General features: G+C 52.5%; 2 protein-coding genes across 2 annotated transcripts; both read left to right on the top strand.

The window, feature by feature from the left end:
* The first annotated feature begins 3,726 nt into the window (after window positions 1–3,726).
* VAMP8 (vesicle associated membrane protein 8) lies at window positions 3,727–7,088 on the top strand. The gene is made up of 3 exons (XM_030837506.3): window positions 3,727–3,857; window positions 5,191–5,349; window positions 6,631–7,088. The coding sequence occupies exons 1-3, from the start codon at window positions 3,855–3,857 to the stop codon at window positions 6,769–6,771; spliced, it is 303 nt and encodes a 100-aa protein (XP_030693366.1). The 5' UTR covers window positions 3,727–3,854; the 3' UTR covers window positions 6,772–7,088.
* Window positions 7,089–9,426: 2,338 nt separating this feature from the next.
* Window positions 9,427–16,477, top strand: VAMP5 (vesicle associated membrane protein 5). Its single transcript, XM_030837505.3, has 3 exons — window positions 9,427–9,488; window positions 15,398–15,535; window positions 16,015–16,477. The coding sequence occupies exons 1-3, from the start codon at window positions 9,486–9,488 to the stop codon at window positions 16,222–16,224; spliced, it is 351 nt and encodes a 116-aa protein (XP_030693365.1). The 5' UTR covers window positions 9,427–9,485; the 3' UTR covers window positions 16,225–16,477.
* Window positions 16,478–18,248: the final 1,771 nt, after the last annotated feature.

The raw sequence follows: 18,248 nt of genomic DNA, 5'->3' as shown, positions 1-18,248 counted from the left end.
TTCATTCTTATTCCCATTTTGCAGATGAGGAAACCAAAACTCCCAGAGGGAACCTTGCCTAAGACAGCACAACCAGGGAGCCATAGAGCTGATGCCCAAATCTTCTGATCACGCAGGGACTGAAAACACTCTTCATCACACCCCAATTGCTTCTTTGGTTGCAACTCCTACCATGTAGCATCTTTTCCTTACAAAGTGACTGACACTCCCCTTCTCCTGGGACAGAGCCTTCCTTGACTGTAAAGGAATCAGTGACTTTTGTTCTCTTGTTCCCTGACCACAGCACCATTTCTGCTCATAGAGTATTGTTTGGTGCCTTACTGAATGTCTCACCTTGTGAGGGTGTTAGCCAGATGGTCTTTTTTCCTTCTTCATTTTCTTCTTTTTTTTGGCCATGGCTTGCGGCTTGTGGGATCTCTGTTCCCTAACCAGGGTTTGAACCTGGGCCACAGTAGTGAAAGCCCAGAATCCTAACCACTAGGCCAACAGGGAACTTCCCAGATGGTCTTCTGACAAAGGGTAACATTGTAATGTTTGTACAGGTGAGGCCAAGCCTGTGGCAATTCTCTATGGTGAAGATGAGGACAGACAGGTCACAGGCCCAACTGTGGGCACTTCGGAATCTCCCTGATGGTTGCTGGGTCTAGGCCAAGGGTCATCTCCCTCAGGGACACCCGTGTATGTCCAAGGCTTGCAGTGGCATAACAGACCCCAGTAACTCCTCAGCTGTTGGAACTCTCCTTCCCTCCCTGGGAATCCTCTGTCATTTCCTCCTGCTCCCCACAAACTTCCTACTCTGACCCTTTGTTTCTTGGCACCCCTCATGTTCTCTTAACCACCAATTCACTTAGCATCTGGAATTCTTAGTAATAGTAATCACAAAAGCCACCATTTACTGAGGGTTTTTAAAGTACCAGGCATAGACAATGGAGGTAACTGAGGCTTAGAGATGTTACATAAATCTGTCCAACGTCACATAAATATTAAGGTACAGATCAGCATATCTAATAGAAATGTAATTTGAGCCACATTGGTAATTAGAATTTTCTATTAGCCAAATTAAAAGAGAAAAGAAACAGGTGAAATTAATTTTATCAATATTTTTTTATTTAACAATATATCCTAAGTGTCTATCAACAGACCAATGGATAAAGAAGATGTGGTATATATATACAATGGAATACTACTCAGCCATAAAATAGAGTGAAATTTTGCCTTTTGCAACAACATGAGCGGACCTCAAGGGTATTATGCCTAGCGAAATAAGTCAGACAGAGGAAGACAAATACTGTCTGACAGGGGTCCCCAACCCCCGGTCCTTGGACTGGTACCAGTCCACATCCTGTTAGGAACCGGGCTGCACAGCAGGAGGTAAGCGGCAGACAAGTGAGTGAAGCTTCATCTGCTGCTCCCTACCACTCCCACCGCTCCCCACCGCTCCCATCGCTCCCCACCACTCCCACCACTCCCCATCGCTCCCCACTGCCCCCCACCGCTCCCCATCGCTCCCCACCACTCCCCATAGCTCCCCACCGCTCCCCATTGCTCCCCACCGCTCCCCATCGCTCCCCATTGCTCCCACTGCTCCCCATCGCTCCCCATCGCTTGCATTACTGCCTGAACCATCCCTCCCACCCCTCCACACCCCTTCCGTGGAAAAATTGTCTTCCACGAAACCCATCCCTGGTGCCAAAAAGGCTGGGGACCCCTGCTGTATGATATCACTTACATGTGGAATCTAAAAAATACAACAAACTACTGAATATAACAAAAAAGAAGCAGACTCACAGATATAGAGGACAGACTAGTGGTTACCAGTGGGGAGAGCGAGGGGGAGTGGCAATTTAGGGGTAGGGGATTAAGAGGTGCAAGCTACTATGTATTTTATAATAGCTATAAATGTATTTTATAATACATTTTATAATATTTTATAAATAGCTATTTTTTATAATATAATAGCTATATTTTATAATAGCTATATTTTATAGTAGCTTTTTTATAATAGAGCCTTTATAATAGCTATAAATGGAGTATAACCTTTAAAAATTGTGAATCACTATAGTGTACACCTGTAACTTATATAATATTGTACATCAACTATAACTCAATAAAAAAATAAGGCACTTGGGAATTCCCTGGCAGTCCAGTGATTAGGGCTCCGCGCTTCCACTGCAGGGGGCACGGATTCGATCCCTGGTGGGGGAACTAAGATCCCGCATGCCGTGTGGCCAAAAAAATAAATAAATAAAATGAAGCACGTTACAGATTTTTTTTAAAAGGGAAAAAAAAGATCCAAAACATTATTCCAACATGTCATCAATATATAAAATTACCAAAGAGATATTTATAGTCTTTCTCTCATAGTAAGTCTTTGAAATCTGCTGTGTGTTTTACTCTTACATCTCATCTCAGTTTAGACTAGCCACATATCACATGTTCAACAGCCATTTGTGGTCAGTGGCTACTGTATTGAACAATGAAAGTATAGATCAAGGGTTCTGAGCCACCTCCGCTTGGCTTCATTGTCGCCTTTCTAAGGATGGTGAGGAGTGGGGCAGCCACGTTCTCTGTGAAAGCAGACTGATCCTGTCCCCCAAAATTCAGGTCTGAAAAAGATAATAATCTGATCTAATTGGGAGTAAGATTTCATTATAAATGAGAATAAAGGGTCTCCAAATGCTACAGAGGTCCAAAATTTATTAGACTCTTTAAAAAAGCATTTGTCAGAGAAGCTGACATTTCCCTCTTGGAACTGGTACTTCTTCTGGGATGGGACAGGAATGTTTGTTCCTTTCTGCAGGTCCCTGTTATTGTTCTTTTATCTCCATAAACACTGTCCAGGAAAAGTGGATTTTCTCTGGCCTGGAGCCAGGTTGGTGGAAAAATCCTTTGCCCTGGGCCCTCTCTCTTGTCCATAGGGCAGTCGCATGACCCTTTCTGATGGGGCTCACCAACCGACGTGGTGGCCTCGGAAGGGACGTGCAGGACTGTTGAACTCTGGAAGGAAAGGAGGGTTGGTGAGCCATCATTCCCTGATTTGAGCAGTGGGCAGCCCTTTGTTCCAGGCACTGTACTAGGCACATGGCATGTGCTATCCTTTTACTCCTCACCACCACCCTATGAGGTTAAGCATCAGCACTTGCAAAACCCAGGCAGGTGAAAAGGTTCACTGAGTGTGCAGCTTTCCGACACCAGAGCCCAGGATTACAGCGTTCCAGACTCTGGGGGTTTCAATGCTTTCTGCAATAAGACGGACATGGGAACAAGGGTTGTCCAGCAAGAAATGTTCATATCTGTGTTCTGTTTCCATGCGAACAAGGTCTGGCAGGGTGCTTAGGGTTGATTTCAGTCTCTAAGGATTGGGGGTGAGATACTCAGCACATAAAAAAAGGAGATGGGGGACTTCCCTGGCGGTCCAGTGGTTAAGTCTCCGCTCTTCCACTGCAGGGGCCACGGGTTCCATCTCTGGTCAGGGAACTAAGATCCCCGGCATGCCGCGTGGTGCAGCCAAAAAATAATAAAAATAAAAAAAGGAGACGGCTGCCCTTTCTATACCAGGAAACCTAGGAGGACTGCTTGATCTTTCTTTACTTGTTCCTGACAAGTTAGAAATGTGGTGCGGGGGAGCCCTGTCGCTTTAAGCCTAAGCCCTGGTTTCCCAGGAGACTTGGGAGGGCAGTGGAGTGCCCGCCTACCTGGGGAACCTGAGCGAGGTGTGGCCGGAGAGGCTCTGGAGGCGAGGTGGGCGGGGGCAGGCTGAAAGTTGGACAACCAGGAAGTGAACCGACGGCTGCCCGAGAGGAAACAAGCTAGGCGAGAGTCCTGCTGCCGACAGGCCCGAGCCGCTCGGAAACATGGTGAGAGAGCGGGAAACTAAGAAGGGGCTGATTTCACGAGCAGCCAGAGGGGGCTGGGGGCTGGGGAGCAGCAAAGGAAAGCTGGTGGCAAAATCTGAGGGCTGGGCCAGCGCTGACTGTGACCTCTCTTCTTTGACAGCTGGGCTGCAAATAGGTCTGAGCTGCCTGGGCGGGTGTTCCTGCTCTTCTCTGCCCCCTCCCTCCCCTGAGCCCTGAGCTGGCCCGGAGTGGAGCTTCGGTGGGAGTGTGAGCTCCTAATTCATCTCCTCCTCCAGCCCTCCGGCCTTTGGCCTTCGGGTGTTGTGACATTCCTGGGCAGTGCCTCTGCTGTTCCCAGCGCAGATTCCAGCCCAGCGGCAGGAATCCCGCTCTGCCCCTCACTTTATCCCTGTACAGAAACCCAAAGAATTTGTCTCTCCGTCGAGTCCAAGGAAACTGCCCCCTCTCCATAAACATGAGGAAGAGAGCTGATGGTTTGTAAAAAAAAAAAAAAAAAAAGACAGAAGTTGGTTCTCTGTAATAATCTAGTTTGGACCCACGCCCCTGGCTTGTGTCTGGAAGTCTAGTGGGTCAGGGAGGGAGGAGCTTAGTAGTGTTTTTCCCTCCCTGTTCAAAAACCTTATCAGAAAGCCTGAGGATGAGGCATCAGCCAGGGAGGACTTGCCCTCCATTTCCCCCAACACCCAGGTTGCTGTCTGTATGTTTCATACTTGCTTAAGTAGGCAATGGCATGGTGCCTACGCGAGGACCTTAGTGGTGGGGAAAGCAGAAGTTTGTGGCCCAACGGCTGTCTCTCGCGGGGCCTTGTGAGGGACTTGGAGCCTGGTTGCCGTGGCTCAGGCTGCCCAGGAGGCCGGAGCAGCTCTCCAGCTGCTGTCTTGAAGAGAGGGCGGGTTAGGCTAGGGGAGGGTGGTCTGTGGGGGGAGGGGCACAGGCATTTTTAATGAGGACCGGTGGGATCTGGGAATTCACAGGTAATGGTGGGGCTGTGCCTTGTGAGCTGCTGGCTCAGCGGTCTCCTCTGACCCTCTCCGAGGAACAAGGAAGCAGTGGAGAGGGCTTTGGGGGTGTGCTTCTTGTCGTCTCACATGCCCTGAAAACCCACAAAGAAGTTGGATCCAGTCTGTCTCCTAGCATGGCTCTCACCATCTGGGGCTTAAAAATGCATTTGTTTTTGATTACACAAGTACTATAAGGAAAACATTCTCTCTGCAAACAGTTCAAGCATTACAAAAAGCTAAGTCCACCTTAGACCTCCGTCTCCTCCGGCCTCTGAGGCTGAGTCTCAGTCCCTCCGGCACTCGGCCTAATTAACCCCTGTGTGGCTGCCCAGGAGGAGGCCAGCGGTGGTGGAGGAGATGACCGTGTGCGAAACCTGCAGAGCGAAGTGGAGGGAGTCAAGAATATTATGACCCAGAATGTGGAGCGGATCCTGGCCCGGGGAGAAAACTTGGATCATCTCCGTAACAAGACAGAGGATCTGGAAGCCACAGTGAGATGATGGGGAGCCCAGTGGGGGCCAGGGGAAGAGGGGGGAGGAGGATTATTGGGGGCTTGAGGCTTGGTGGTCTTGGTGACAGAATGATCAGGAGGGAAGTCTGCCTTTTTACCTGTGTTGGGAATTGATGTGAGCTGAATCCCCACTTCTGATTCTGCTCTACTCCACTGATTGGTACTGGGATCCAGGGAATGGGTTCAAGGACTGGGGCTGGGGATGCGGGGGTGGACCCATGGAGACATTTTGTGAGACTGATGGATGGCTCAGTCAGCCTGTGCTGTCTTAGGCTTCTCTCCTATGAAATCGACTTTCACTTTGAAGGCTGCCCTTGACAATCATTTGGACCTGGCCTCCCCAGGACAAAAATATTGGCTCCAGAAAATCCTCTCAGGGCCTTTGGCCTTCCCCAGGAGTTATTAGGCAGGGGGTGGAAAACTGTTAGAGTTTTGCTGAGCCAGCTTTAAAAAGAAGCTGGGAAGAGGAGTAAAAGTCTTTGATCCCAGGATCCTCTGCTGGCTGAAGGCTGGAATAATATCTCCCACACATCTTGCTAGATCTCATTCTTCTCTCCCTCCAGCCAGAGGCTGAAGCCAGCTGCTCAGGGAGGGAGTAACTCTAAAGTTCAACAGAGGGCTGGAGACTTAAGATTCCGTGTCCACGGAGAGAGACTGGCCATGGCTTTCTGAGTCCTGTGTGTAATCTTGAGCATAGCTCATTTGACTCCCTGGGACTTAGTGTTTTCTTTCCACAGCCCAGGCTGGGAAGCATGGCCCAGGGAAACAATTTCTGCAATTCAAGTTGGGAGAGGAAGAGCATTTTCCCTCAGTTCCACCCCCTGGACTGCCCTGGTCCCTCCTCCAGCTTCAGCGGTCCTCATGTGGCCAGAAGTTATGGAACCAGGGAGATGTGTCCACCTGGAGCCTGCACCCCTCAGCCCCAGTGTCTGCCCTCCCAAGGGTGGGTTGTGCTGCCAGTGTCACAACCCTGGGTGTGAGCATGCATCAGAGGCCCCTCAGTGTGCATGGCAGTGCGGGGGTAAGAAGAGAAGGGGGCAGGCAGGGGACCAGAGGGAGCCCAAGGATTCTGAATTTGAATTGGTTCACCAGATGGTTGTGAAGGTACATTTGTCAAGGTAGGAGGACAGAACTAACTATTTTATTTAGCAGTCTGTTGCCTCAACGTAGCACTTAAGTGTTTAGATGTATGGCGTGTGGGTCTCGGTGTGCTCATCCCAGCGGCGGGAGGCACTGGGTGATTCTGCCTTATTCCCAACAGTCCGAGCACTTCAAGACCACATCGCAGAAGGTGGCTCGGAAGTTCTGGTGGAAGAATGTGAAGATGATCGTCCTCATCTGCGTGATTGTTTTTATCATCGTCCTCTTCATCGTGCTCTTTGCCACGGGTGCCATCCCTTAAGTAACTTAGGGAACCCCTCCCACCCTGCCCTCTTCTTGGGGGGCAGCCTTCCATAGTGGGTGCCAAGAGGCGCCCTCTCGCCTGTCCTTCTCCACAGGGAATGATGCTCCATCCTCCCGCCCCTCATTCTGGGGCCCCTCTACCACACTGTCTGACCCAGGGAGCACCTTGGTCCCCAGAAGGAGAGAGCTGGACTGTGGCTGTGTTTTAGGGGTCCTCAGAGTTGGTTGGAGAGACCCAGAAGGGCCAGCACATGGCTGGGAAACTGATGGAACTGAGGGTGGCCAGTGGGCAATAAAGACCTTTCAGTATCCCTATGCATGTGAGGTACTTTCTCCCTTTCCATTTTGCCTTTGGCCCTTCCATTTCTTTTCTCCCCAAGGACGCCCTCTGGCAGAGATCCTCCCATTGGAGGCCCAAGCTGTTGGAGGAGTGGAGAGCATATGTTTGGAGAAGAAAGATGGAAACTCTCTGTCTTTCTTTATCTCCCCTTGTTCCATCATTGTCACTGGTCTCAAGAACAGGAATTTTCTGGAGGTCTTGGTGCATGGAAAATTCAAAACCTTCCCAGCATTTTAGGGTAGTATGTAAGACTTTTAAGTGTCCCCTCTGGGACTTGCCATTTCCTTTATTAGTTTTCTGCTGGAAGTGTTAGCCGAGACATGAAGCCTACCTGGGCAGAGCATTTAGGAATCTGGTTAAGGGCCTCCCACCCCTCCCATCATTGCCATTTCTCTTTGGTGGCCCTGTTGTAGTCTTAGAGTGAGGGGGTTAGAGGAACTGAACTGCTTTTCCTTCTCTTGTGGTTCTGCGAGTTCTATTTGTCTTTTGTCTGCCCCTGTCCTTCTGGAACTTAGCAGGGCCTCTGGGTCTCAGCTGTCCTGAGGGGGTGAGCATCTCTCACCCGTGTCTCGTGGCTGGGCACAGTCAGTGTCACAGGACAGGGCCTATGGCCTTCCTTCCCCTCCATGGACAATGGACCTCTCTGTCTTTGGGCCTCCCTCCTCTCCACCAGGTTCCACCATCATTGTCACTCTTTCCAGTGCCCAGTGCGCCTTGGTTTGGGGGAAGGGTTTATGTCATCTCTGTCCCTATTTCCCCCATAGGCTTTCCAGAATTGAAAAGAACCTGATTTGGGGAGGGAATCTGGAAGGGGCGGGGTGGGGAAACAGGACTGGGGACTAGTACTGGCAAGTCAGGTTCTAGAATCATGCTCCGGGGACTTCCCTGGCGGTCCAGTGGTTAAGACTCCACACTTCCAGTGCAGGGGGCGTGGGTTTGATCCCTGGTTGGGGAATTAGGATCCCACATGCCACACAGTGCAGCCAAAAAAAAAAAAAAAAAAAAATAGAATCATGCCCCGAAAACTAGGAAGGCAGGAAAGCACAGAAGAGACCCTGGGGGCAGACTTTGTCAGGACCCTGTCCATCCTCTCTCTTCTCAGTCCACTCCTGGACTCGAGGTCCAAGCAACTGGGGTGATTGGGACCTAGTCTGTCCAGGCCGGGGGTGGGGTCTGTGCTCACATGGGGCTCAACGTGGGAGAGGGAAGCCCCCAACCCCCTTCCTCAAGAGGGGCCACCTTTGAGATGTTGGGATGGTATGTGCTGGGATAGAGAACAGGTGGCTGGCGGCTTCTCTGCAGCAGTGAAAGGGCAGGCTGAGGATGGATAGACTCAGCTCAGGAAGGCTCTGGACAGGTTAGACACACCAGCCTCCCTCATCCTCCAGCTGAGGAAGGGGGTCATATCAGGACAGGGCTGCACTTGCCCACGTGGTGAAGGGGAAAGAAAGAAAAAGCTAGAGCTAGCATCTTCTCCATGGGGGTCTGTTTTCTCTTTTTGGGGGGAGGTACGCGGGCCTCTCACTGTTGTGGCCTCTCCCGTTGCGGAGCACAGGCTCCGGACGCGCAGGCTCAGTGGCCACGGCACGGGCCTAGCCGCTCCACAGCATGTGGGATCTTCCCGGACCGGGGCACGAACCTGTGTCCCCTGCATTGGCAGGCAGATTCTCAACCACTGTGCCACCAGGGAAGCCCTGTTTTCTCTTTTAATTGAGGTGAAATTCGCAAAACATACAATTGACCGTTTTAAAATGTACCCTCCAGTGGCAGGTAGTGCACTCATGATATTTATTGTGAATAAACTTTATTTAGTTTCAAAACTTTGGCGTGGTCGGTTTCTGGTTATGGGTGAGTTGCACTCACCAAGGTGGCAAAGACCCTGTCCAGCTGTTCACTGCGTTTCCTGCGCCTAGCACAGTGCAGGACAATGGCGCTCCTACAGGTGCTTGTTGAATGAATAAATGACTCCTCCCCAGATCAACCCGGTCTACCTGAGCTGGGATGCAGTTCCAGAGAGGATTCCCTGAGCCCGTTCCAGAACCCACTCCACTGGGACCATTTCATAGACTGGGGTCCCGAGCTGTAGACCAGGCACCACGCTGATTGGGCGGAGGCCCCACTTCACCAGGCTGGGGAGTCATCCCGAGCCGGGCGCCGGCGGCTCGGGGAGAGGTGCCGAACCGGGACCCCGGGAGCCATCGCCGGCCGCTTCCGATTTGACTGATTTGACTTGGTTTCGGTCGCCGCTCCCAGAAGGCTCGCCCCCCGCCCCCGCCAGGCAGGCCCCGCCCCGCCCTCCGCTTCCTCCCAGATCCCTGGCACTGCGGCCGCTCGGGCAGAGGAGCCGGAGCGGCGAGGCAGCGGCGGCGGCGATGGTGAGGGCCCGGGGCCGGGGCAGAGGGCGAGCGTGGAGGGGTGCGAGGCATGAGTCCGAAGTCCAAGGGGTGGGGGCGTCCTTCGGGACGGCGCCCGGAAGCAGGACCGGGGCCGGACCCTCAGCTCGTCGCGCGCATCGCGGGAGGGAAAGGGCGGCGTGCGAGGGTCCCGACTGCCCAGCGCCGAGCGAGCTGGACTCCGGCTTCCCACTTGCCGGGGCCAAGCGGTTACGAGCACCAGCTTCGGAGTCAGACTCCGGGCTGAGATCCTGGTGGTGGCCACTTACCCGCTCTGTGACCCCGGGCAAGTCACTTAGCTTCCCTGAGCCTCTTTTTCCGCATCGTGAAGTGGGGTCAGCGATACCCGCCTTGCTGGGTCCTTAGTGGGTTAGAGGAGGTGCAATGGCAGAGACCTGCCTGGCCCTCAGAACCTGCTCCTGAGAAGTGGTGGGTAATATGGTGACCTCTTCAGCCCTTCCTGGTGCTGTGAGGACACAAGTCTGGCCCAGGGGTTGGAAACCTGAGCCGATGGGGTGGTTGAAGCCAGTCCTGTGGCAGGGTGTTGGAGGGCAAACTCCTTCCCCTGGGGACAGAGTAAGTAAGATGTTTACTATAAAAGTTCCACTGAAGTTATCAGAGTGTGGCATAGCCTGACTCCCTTCTAAGCCGTACCTAGGGACACATTCTGAGTTGAGTCATCCCCCGCTCCTGCTGTAGACTCTGGCCTCTGTCCCCACTTGTCATTTCCAGGCAAAGGTGTCAGGAGCAGTTGGTGCCAGTCACTTCTCCCCTCCCCTGGAATTCCTGGGGAAGTTGTGCCCGGCAGGAAGCAGGCTTGGTGCTTTAAGATTCTGCCATGGAGGGACTTTCCTGGGGATCCAGTGGTTAAAACTCTGCCCTCCCAATGCAGGGGGCGCAGGTTCGATCCTTGGTCAGGGAACTAAGATCCCACATGGCACGGCCAAAAAGAAAAAAAAAAAAAAAAAGATACTGCCATAAAAAAAAAAAAGATTCCGACATGGAGAAGGCAGCAGAGGTGTGATGGATGTGGATGTGGCCTGGCTGGGGGTCGAGATGCCTGGATGGCCTCATCTCCAGGGAACTGGAGGCAGGAAGAGGAAGCGGGGCAGGAAGGTAGCACTGAGCTCTAAGGCCAGGCCAGGAAACTGAGGGAGGCCCAGGGAATGGGACGGAGCCCAGAGCCCACTTCCCAGCGTGCAGAGCAAGGAATCAGGCAGGGTTAGGATGGGCTTGCGGCTGGGCCTTAGCACTTGTTGAGAAGAGGAAACTCTTGAAATGAAGGCTGAGGCTGTGATAATTTACTGGGGGTTACTGGGAAACTCTGGGACTCTCACAGGTTCATCTGAGGCAAATAGTGGATCTGAGCCTGGGGACTGATCTCTCTCTCCCAACCATCTCCTAGCCCCTTTCCTCTGTTTTTTCTCTTATTCCTGCCCCTTTGTCCACCCCCAGCACTCTCCCTTCCTTCTTCCCATCCGCCTTCCCTACCTGGTCCTTCTTGCTTTCCCTTCTTTTCTCCTCTTTTCTGATTCATTCAGTTAACAAGTGTTTCTTGGGCATTTCCTTTGTGGCAGTCATGGGGACTGGTATAGGGGATAGAGTAGGAACAAAATAGTGATGGGAAAAATAGAAACTGAATGGGTAATGAATTCATTCATCCTGTAGATGGTCCTCACTCATGCTCTGTGCCAAGCATTTGGGTTTTGAGCCACAGGCCTCCCTCATTTGCACACAAGTTGAGTTGGCAGCATCAAACTTGATGAGTCTTTAGCCAGCCAGCTAAAGCATTTGACCTCCCTTTACCCGCATCCAGTTTAACACAGGGGTTAAGAATGTGATCCTTGGAGACTAAGTGTATTCAACTCGCAGATCTTCTACTCACTGGCTCCGTGACCTTGGATGGGTGATTTAACCCCTCCGAGCCTCAGTTTCGTATAAAACTGGGGTGAGAGTACTTTCCTCAGTGGATTGTTGTGAGGCTTAAATGAGATAAAGTGAACAAAGAGCTAGCAGCACAGTTCTCAGCTCAGAATACGTGCTCATCGAGTGGGAGCTGTTATTACTGTCAAGAGGTAAAACCTTCTCAACAGCCTGTAGCGCCTGATGGAAATAAAATAGATATAGGTTATCAAAGGCCCATGTCAAGTTTTATATTTAGGTTAGAAACGATTAAGTGCACAAGGTGGCAACAGGGAAGAGCTTGCTTGGCTGTGTATTTTGTAAAAATATTTAAGAGGTTTTATTGACCACAGGTGTGGTTCCTGGGATCTGACAGCTAAAAAAAAAACCTAAGGAAACTTGGGCTACCGCAATAATAGCTATTATTTATTGAGCATTTAGTATGTGTCAGGACTTGTGCTAAGCACTTTATTTATAACATGCCACATGCCTTAGCTAATGTTATGGGAGATATTATTGTCACCACTTTATAGATGAGGAAGCAGAGGGGTCAGAAAGGTCATATCCCCAGTCTTTAGTCACTCAGCTGGTGAGTGGCAGAGGCAGGATTTGAAGGAACCCAGGGCTGTAATGCAGAGCCCGGCTCTTAGGCTCTGAGCTCAGGCGAGCGCTGACCCAGGAAGGAGGTGATACACCAGGTCGCTGCCCGGGTCCCTCTGAAGATGACAACAGTGACAGCTGGGGTAGGGTTTCGTAGGCACTAATCAGGAAAAAGGGGAGACAGGAGAGTTTGGACAGGGAGGTTTTTAAGAGCTTTCTTTTCAGAGAAACCAGCTGTATTTGGCCTGGAAAAACCCGAGGAGAGATTTGAGAACTGAAGGAGGGATATTCTGCACACCGGGTAACAGTCTGTCGATTTCCTGTGTAACTACCATCCTCCGTCTGCCAACAATGCTGCCCCTACCCAAGCTTGGAAGTGCCTCTCACCCTCCCTTCCTCTCTCACCCACCCTTCCTCTCTTGCCCTCCGTTCCTCCCGGCCCCCCAGCCTGGGGACCTCTCCACATACCCTTGCAGGTAGCATTTCTACATGCCTTCTGGTGGCCTCTGGCCTGAGTTATCTCACTTTCGTTCATGCCAGTCTACCACCAACAGAGAAAGTCTCCTGACGCCCCTCCAGGCTCAGAAACCTACATAAGCTCTTGATCCATCCCTCCCTCCATGGAAGCTTCCTCATCTTGACTTTTACCCTCTGCCAGATCCGCCGCTGTCCAGAGTGTGTCTCTGTTTGCCTGTGGCAGTAGTCTCTACCACGTGCCCCCCGCCCCCATCCCCGGTCCCTCTTGTTCTCAGGAATCACCTGTCTGTGGGCGGCTCCACACTCGCTATTTGTATCTCATGGGGTAAACTCATTACTCTTCTCTAACTGTATCATACACACTTCTTTCCCCCAGCCTATAGCGATCTTTTCAAGAACCGGCCCAACTCATTCTGAAAATATTTTCCACGCATCCACGGTGTGCCAGGCGCTATGCTGAGTTCTATGTGGCAGGATGCAGCGTGGCCGTCCTCCGGTCTCTTACCTCCTTCCACACCCCGCAGCTCTTTATTTGAATCACCGTGCCAGCAGAGACCCGTGCATACAGTGTCCTTTTTCCTCTGGTTGAGGGGGGCCGAGGAGGGCTAGAGACTTGAGCCTCAGGCCTCTGTGTTCCCTGGAGCGAATGTGTTCCTTTAGGCCTGGGCCCATCTGGGCTCCGGACAGGCCTGGCTTCTCAGTGGCGGAAGGAGGCTACAGCTTGCAGTGGGAGCACAGCCAGCTCTCCTGAAGAATGTGACCCAACATCACCCCATGTTGGAGAATAAGATGACAACAGCTGTAGCATTTAGATTAGAAAAAAATGATATGTAACATCCCACCAGTCTCTAGCAGTGATTCTCATTTTTTTTTTTTTTTTTTTTTTTTTGCGGTACGCGGGCCTCTCACTGTCGTGGCCTCTCCCGTTGTGGAGCACAGGCTCCGGACGCGCAGGCTCAGCGGCCATGGCTCACGGGCCCAGCCGCTCCGCGGCATGTGGGATCTTGCCGGACCGGGGCACGAACCCGTGTCCCCCACATTGGCAGGCGGACTCTGAACCACTGCACCACCAGGGAAGCCCTGATTCTCATTTTTGAATCTTGGTCCATTCCCAGGTTTTTGCCTTGGACTATTTGAATGTGAGAGACTCCAAGTAATGGAGACTTGTTGAGTAATTTAGTCATAATAATAGTGGTGATGGTGGTTGACTCAGGAAAACTCAAGAGATGAGTACAACTTCCCTGCTTTCTTCATAATGCTTCCTTGTTCCCCAGCTACTGCTTCCCCCAGCCCATGAGTGTACCGCTCTGTCGTGGTTTGCCGGCCCCCTCTCAAAATGGGTTGCTTTTCTAGCTCATGAGTAAATATTGACCTACTTGGGTTTCAGATGCCTGCCCCTCGAAACTCCTGCTGGGCTAGATAAACACACTGGGATAACAAACTTGAGAATGACAGTTGCATTTGGATAAGTTATAATGCAATTGGCTCACTCATTGAGTCCTTGTAGATGGTCAGCATTGTGCTGGCCTCCTGGGCCTCCAGGCTGGTGGCAGACAAAGGCAGGGCACTGGCCCCTGCCCTCCCCCTGGGAGCTTGTGGTCCAGTTGGGGAGATAGGATTCATATACTGGGAATGCTTGGAGGTTACATGCAAGGCAGCTGCAGGGATCCTGAACGGGGATTCTTCACTGAGTAGGAGGTGGCCCTCTGTGACCACCAGATCCCTTCCCTTTCTCTGGTTTTAAGTGGAATTCAGTCAAGTGCCAAAATGTCTTGCCGCAGACAATGGGCAATATAGTCTGGCAGGAAAGGGAGCCTGGCCCATGCTCTGTGGGGAGGAGATGAGAACAGGGTTGGGCTCTGGGGGACAGGGCTGGAGGAGGGAGTTCCTGTGGTTTGTTAGTCCCCTGGGATTCATCTCCCGACGTGTCCCTGGACCTCCAGCTCTCACCAGGGCCTCGTGCCCTGGGTCTCTCCCAGTTGCATGTATCCAAAGCCCAGCTTCTTTCTTGCTTGTGATCCATGTGTTCTTCCTCTTCCTGGCCTCTCCCCCAGCTTGGACCCTGCATCTCCCTTCCCAGTCCTCTGAAATGAGCTGGGTTCTTTTGTCAGGTGAGGCTGCTGCCCAGGCTGGGAAATCCAAGAGCTGGTCTCTCCTGTGTGAGTTGGATCCCAGTGAAGATCCTGGCTAGCTGGAAAGCTGGAGGCCAGAGGCCAGGAAGGCCGAGGCTCCCAGGCAGACAGTGAATGAATCGACTTTGAGCATTGATGTGGGAGCAGGGTCAGGCCAGGAGGCAGAACTGGCTTGACCAGTCAGAGGCTGGAGGAGGGAGGGGAGCGAAATCTGATCTCAGTTTGTGTGTGTGTGTGTGTGTGTGTGTGTGTGTGTCTGTGGGGTTAGGCAGAGGCTATAACGTGTGGTGATCCAAAATTATCTGTCTAGCTCAGTGGGCTGGATCTCCTCCCTGTCTGGCTCTGGCCAAGTAGCTTGGTTCTGTGTTCTTTGCTGCCTCCTTAGGCCAGTGGGAAGCCACAGGGCAGGTGCGCAGTAGGTTGAGGCCGTCCTAGAGCAGGTGAGCCAAGTGTCTGCTTTTTGGGAGGGTGGGTCCTGGGAAGGTCCCATCCTCAGGCAACTTAGAGGAAGCGAAGATGCTGGAAGTCAAGGCAGACCTAGGACCTGCCTTGATGGGCAAGGGGAGGAGCCAAATGTGAGCCGTACACACCCAAGAGGCCAGCCCTTCCCTCTGCACATATCAGACCTTTACATGAAAGGCGCTGTTCCCCTTACTCATACACTGCGCAAGCACGCGCGCGCGTGCTTGCCCAGTGGGGCAAGGAGGCCACTAGGTCTCAGGACCAGATGAGGGCCAGGCAGGGGCCTCATGTAGCCCTGACTTTGGGCTTGGTGTCCAGGCAGGGAAAGAGTTGGAGCGGTGCCAGCGGCAGGCGGATGAGGTGACAGAAATCATGCTCAACAACTTCGACAAGGTCCTGGAGCGCGACGGGAAGCTGGCGGAGCTGGAACAGCGTTCAGACCAACTCCTGGACATGGTGTGAGGCCTGGAGAAGCAGGGAGGGGGAGGGAGAGGCTAGGAGGGGCCCTCAGAGGGAGCTCTCAGGCTGTGCTCAGGGTCTCCCGGCTGGCTGTTGGTAGGGCCTGAGGCTCACCCAAGGGCCGGTGTGGGGACTGTGGGTTTCTTGAGGCATCCCTAGCCTAGCTGTGCAGTGGGTGGGGAGCTCTCATGAAGTACGAAGGCCTTGGTTTGAAGCTGTGGATCTTCCTAAAGGTTGAAGACTGGCATTGTTAACTGGGGGGAGCCTGTAGGCCTGTGAGTCAAGGGCTACACCAGTGTGGGAGACCAGGAGTCAGGCTGGGAGGGTCCCAGGGCAGGCTGCGTAGAGAAAGGGAGCTGACAGGTTGGGGAGGCTGCGGGAGGAGACTAGGCCTTGTCGGGGTTGGGTTGGAAGGAGCTGGTCCAGGGCTCTGGGGAAACCACTAACTCCTACCCTGTGTCTGGGGGTGTCCACAGAGCTCCGCCTTCAGCAAGACAACCAAGACTCTGGCCCAGAAGAAGCGCTGGGAGAATGTCCGTTGCCGGATCTACTTGGGGCTGGTAGTAGGCGCTGGTGTGCTCATCCTCCTGATTGTGTTGTTGGCCATGTTTCTCCCACAAAGCAGCAAGGGCAGCAGTGCCCCACAGGCCCAGGATGCAGGTGCTGCCTCAGGGCCTGGGGAATGACACAGCTGGGCCTGGAAAAGAGGCCGAATAGCCACACTGGTCTGTTCTGGTCTTCAGAGAACCCTGGAGTTTGCTCCCTTCTGAGCCACCCCAGTGAGCGTGGAAGGGCAGCAGCAATTTGTGCACCTTTGTTACTTCCTATTACACCAGAGACTGGCCCTTGAGGGCAACCTGATGCGCTGGCCATGCCAGGGCAGCCCCACCTGGAGCTTAGTAAAAGCTGCTGTTGGGTTAAAAGCTGCTGTTTGGTTACAAACTGGTGTATGTGTGTATGTGTGTGTTTGAAGGTCTTCAGATTGGTTCATCCTGCCCTGCCTCCACCCCTGGGGCTGCTTGGAAAACAGAAAGTCCCAAAGGACTCCAGCCTTGGGAGATGGCCCTTCTCCCTTCTCAGCTTGATCCAACCCTACAGACAGATCCTTCTGGGGTGCATGTGTAAAGACACAACAGCCCCCAAACCAGACCCTTCAACCAGTGCCCTCCAAGTCTGTTTCCCTGAGAATGAAATCTGTTATTTTTCTGAGTCTTGGGATGTTCAGAGGACCCATGGGACTCCAGATAGGATGACAAAGAGGAAAGCACTTCCAGATCTTTATATCACAAGGCTCTCACCTTCAGAGAGACTTTTCCCCTTGAGCACCTCTGCTCCAATTTCTCCCTCAAGCTTTACAGCAGATCACAGGTGGGGTAGGTGGCAGGAAAGGGAAAGGGCTTCCTTCTATGGTGCTGTAATGCAGAGTCACAAAGTTTGCCCTGTGGGAAAGACTTGGGGCTTTTCAAAGGGCCAGGGAGGCAGTGCCTTCAGGGCACCAAGTAGGATCGTTGGGTAAAGGCCGGGGAAGAAGGAAAGGCCCTACCAAGACCTGGGAAACAGGGCAGCCACTGCCTGAACTCCTTAACTGCATGTCAAACTCAAGAGCGGGTGGGAAGGGGAATTCAGGGTCAAGTGTGCAACAGAAACAGTTCCTTGTTAGGTGGAGTGAGGGCTACTGACGGAGAAACATGAACAAACCATCGAGTTGTGTGGAGCTGTACCCGCACAGAGCGTGTTACTTTCGCTAGGCTCACCACCATCTGCCTTTCCCCGGGAAGATGGAGGCAAGCACCCGGTGCTGCACTTAGGTGTGCAACACTACTAAGAGGCCCTGTGAATGTGGACTTGGGTTTTACATATGTAACAAGGGATAATGACCCTGAGGAGTATTTATACCCTATGTACAGTATCTCTCAATGTAATGGTTCTAGATGCCAACTAAATGCTAACTATTGTCCAAATCATTTAGTGCAGTCATTCTCAACCTTGCCTCACATCAGAATCACCGGTAGAGCTTATTAAAAAAATACCACTCCCAGGCCTAGATCAGTTAAATCAGAATCTTTGAGGCTAAGTATCAGACACGGTTTTTTTTGTTTTTTTCCCTAAAGCTGCAACCCCGCCTCTTCTCTCTCCAGGAGATTCATGGGTAGCCAGGGATGCAAACCACTTGTTCAGTTCAAGCCACTGGTTTTACAGAAGCTGGGGGAGAAGTTGAGCAATGGGCTAAAGGTCACACAGTTCCATGAGCTGGTAAGGCCCTAGATTCCCCTGCAGGGATCGTCCTCCTCTCGGTTGGGGAGGCTGCCCCACCCTTTATTATTGTGCCTAACACAGAAGAAATGAGCAGGGAATTTTTGTTTGTTTTGCGGGAGTCGTGGAGGAGTGAAGCGCCAAGTCCTGAACAAATTAGATGCAGAAGTGCCCGGCGAGGCCGCGACAGAGCAGCGGGAAGCACCCTGACACCAGGCCTCCCTAGGCTCGCAGAACCATGATCCCTGGGCCAGGGCCTCCCTCCGTCTCTGAGAGACCTCTGACATCTGTCCTGCTGAGACTCTCTGAGCCGCAGAGCGGATGAAGGACCCCTACAGCCCAGAGCCTTGGTTTTTCAGGGCTCTAAGGACGCGAGCCACACGTCCCTCCCACGAACCTACTCTAGGCTGGGACTGCAAGACGAAAATTTTCTGACCAGCCCCGGCCCCTGCCATTG

Source organism: Globicephala melas, chromosome 12 (assembly GCF_963455315.2).
Source record: "Globicephala melas chromosome 12, mGloMel1.2, whole genome shotgun sequence".
Taxonomy (NCBI): domain Eukaryota; kingdom Metazoa; phylum Chordata; class Mammalia; order Artiodactyla; family Delphinidae; genus Globicephala; species Globicephala melas.
The sequence above is the reverse complement of the archived record's forward strand: the minus strand, read 5'-3'. Positions and strand labels throughout refer to the sequence as shown.

Excerpts from the sequence above, each read along its gene's own strand:
- VAMP8 (XM_030837506.3), top strand. Across the intron at positions 5,350-6,630 it reads CAGAGGATCTGGAAGCCACA|TCCGAGCACTTCAAGACCAC; the intron begins GTGAGATGATGG and ends TATTCCCAACAG.
- VAMP5 (XM_030837505.3), top strand. Across the intron at positions 15,536-16,014 it reads CAGACCAACTCCTGGACATG|AGCTCCGCCTTCAGCAAGAC; the intron begins GTGTGAGGCCTG and ends GGGTGTCCACAG.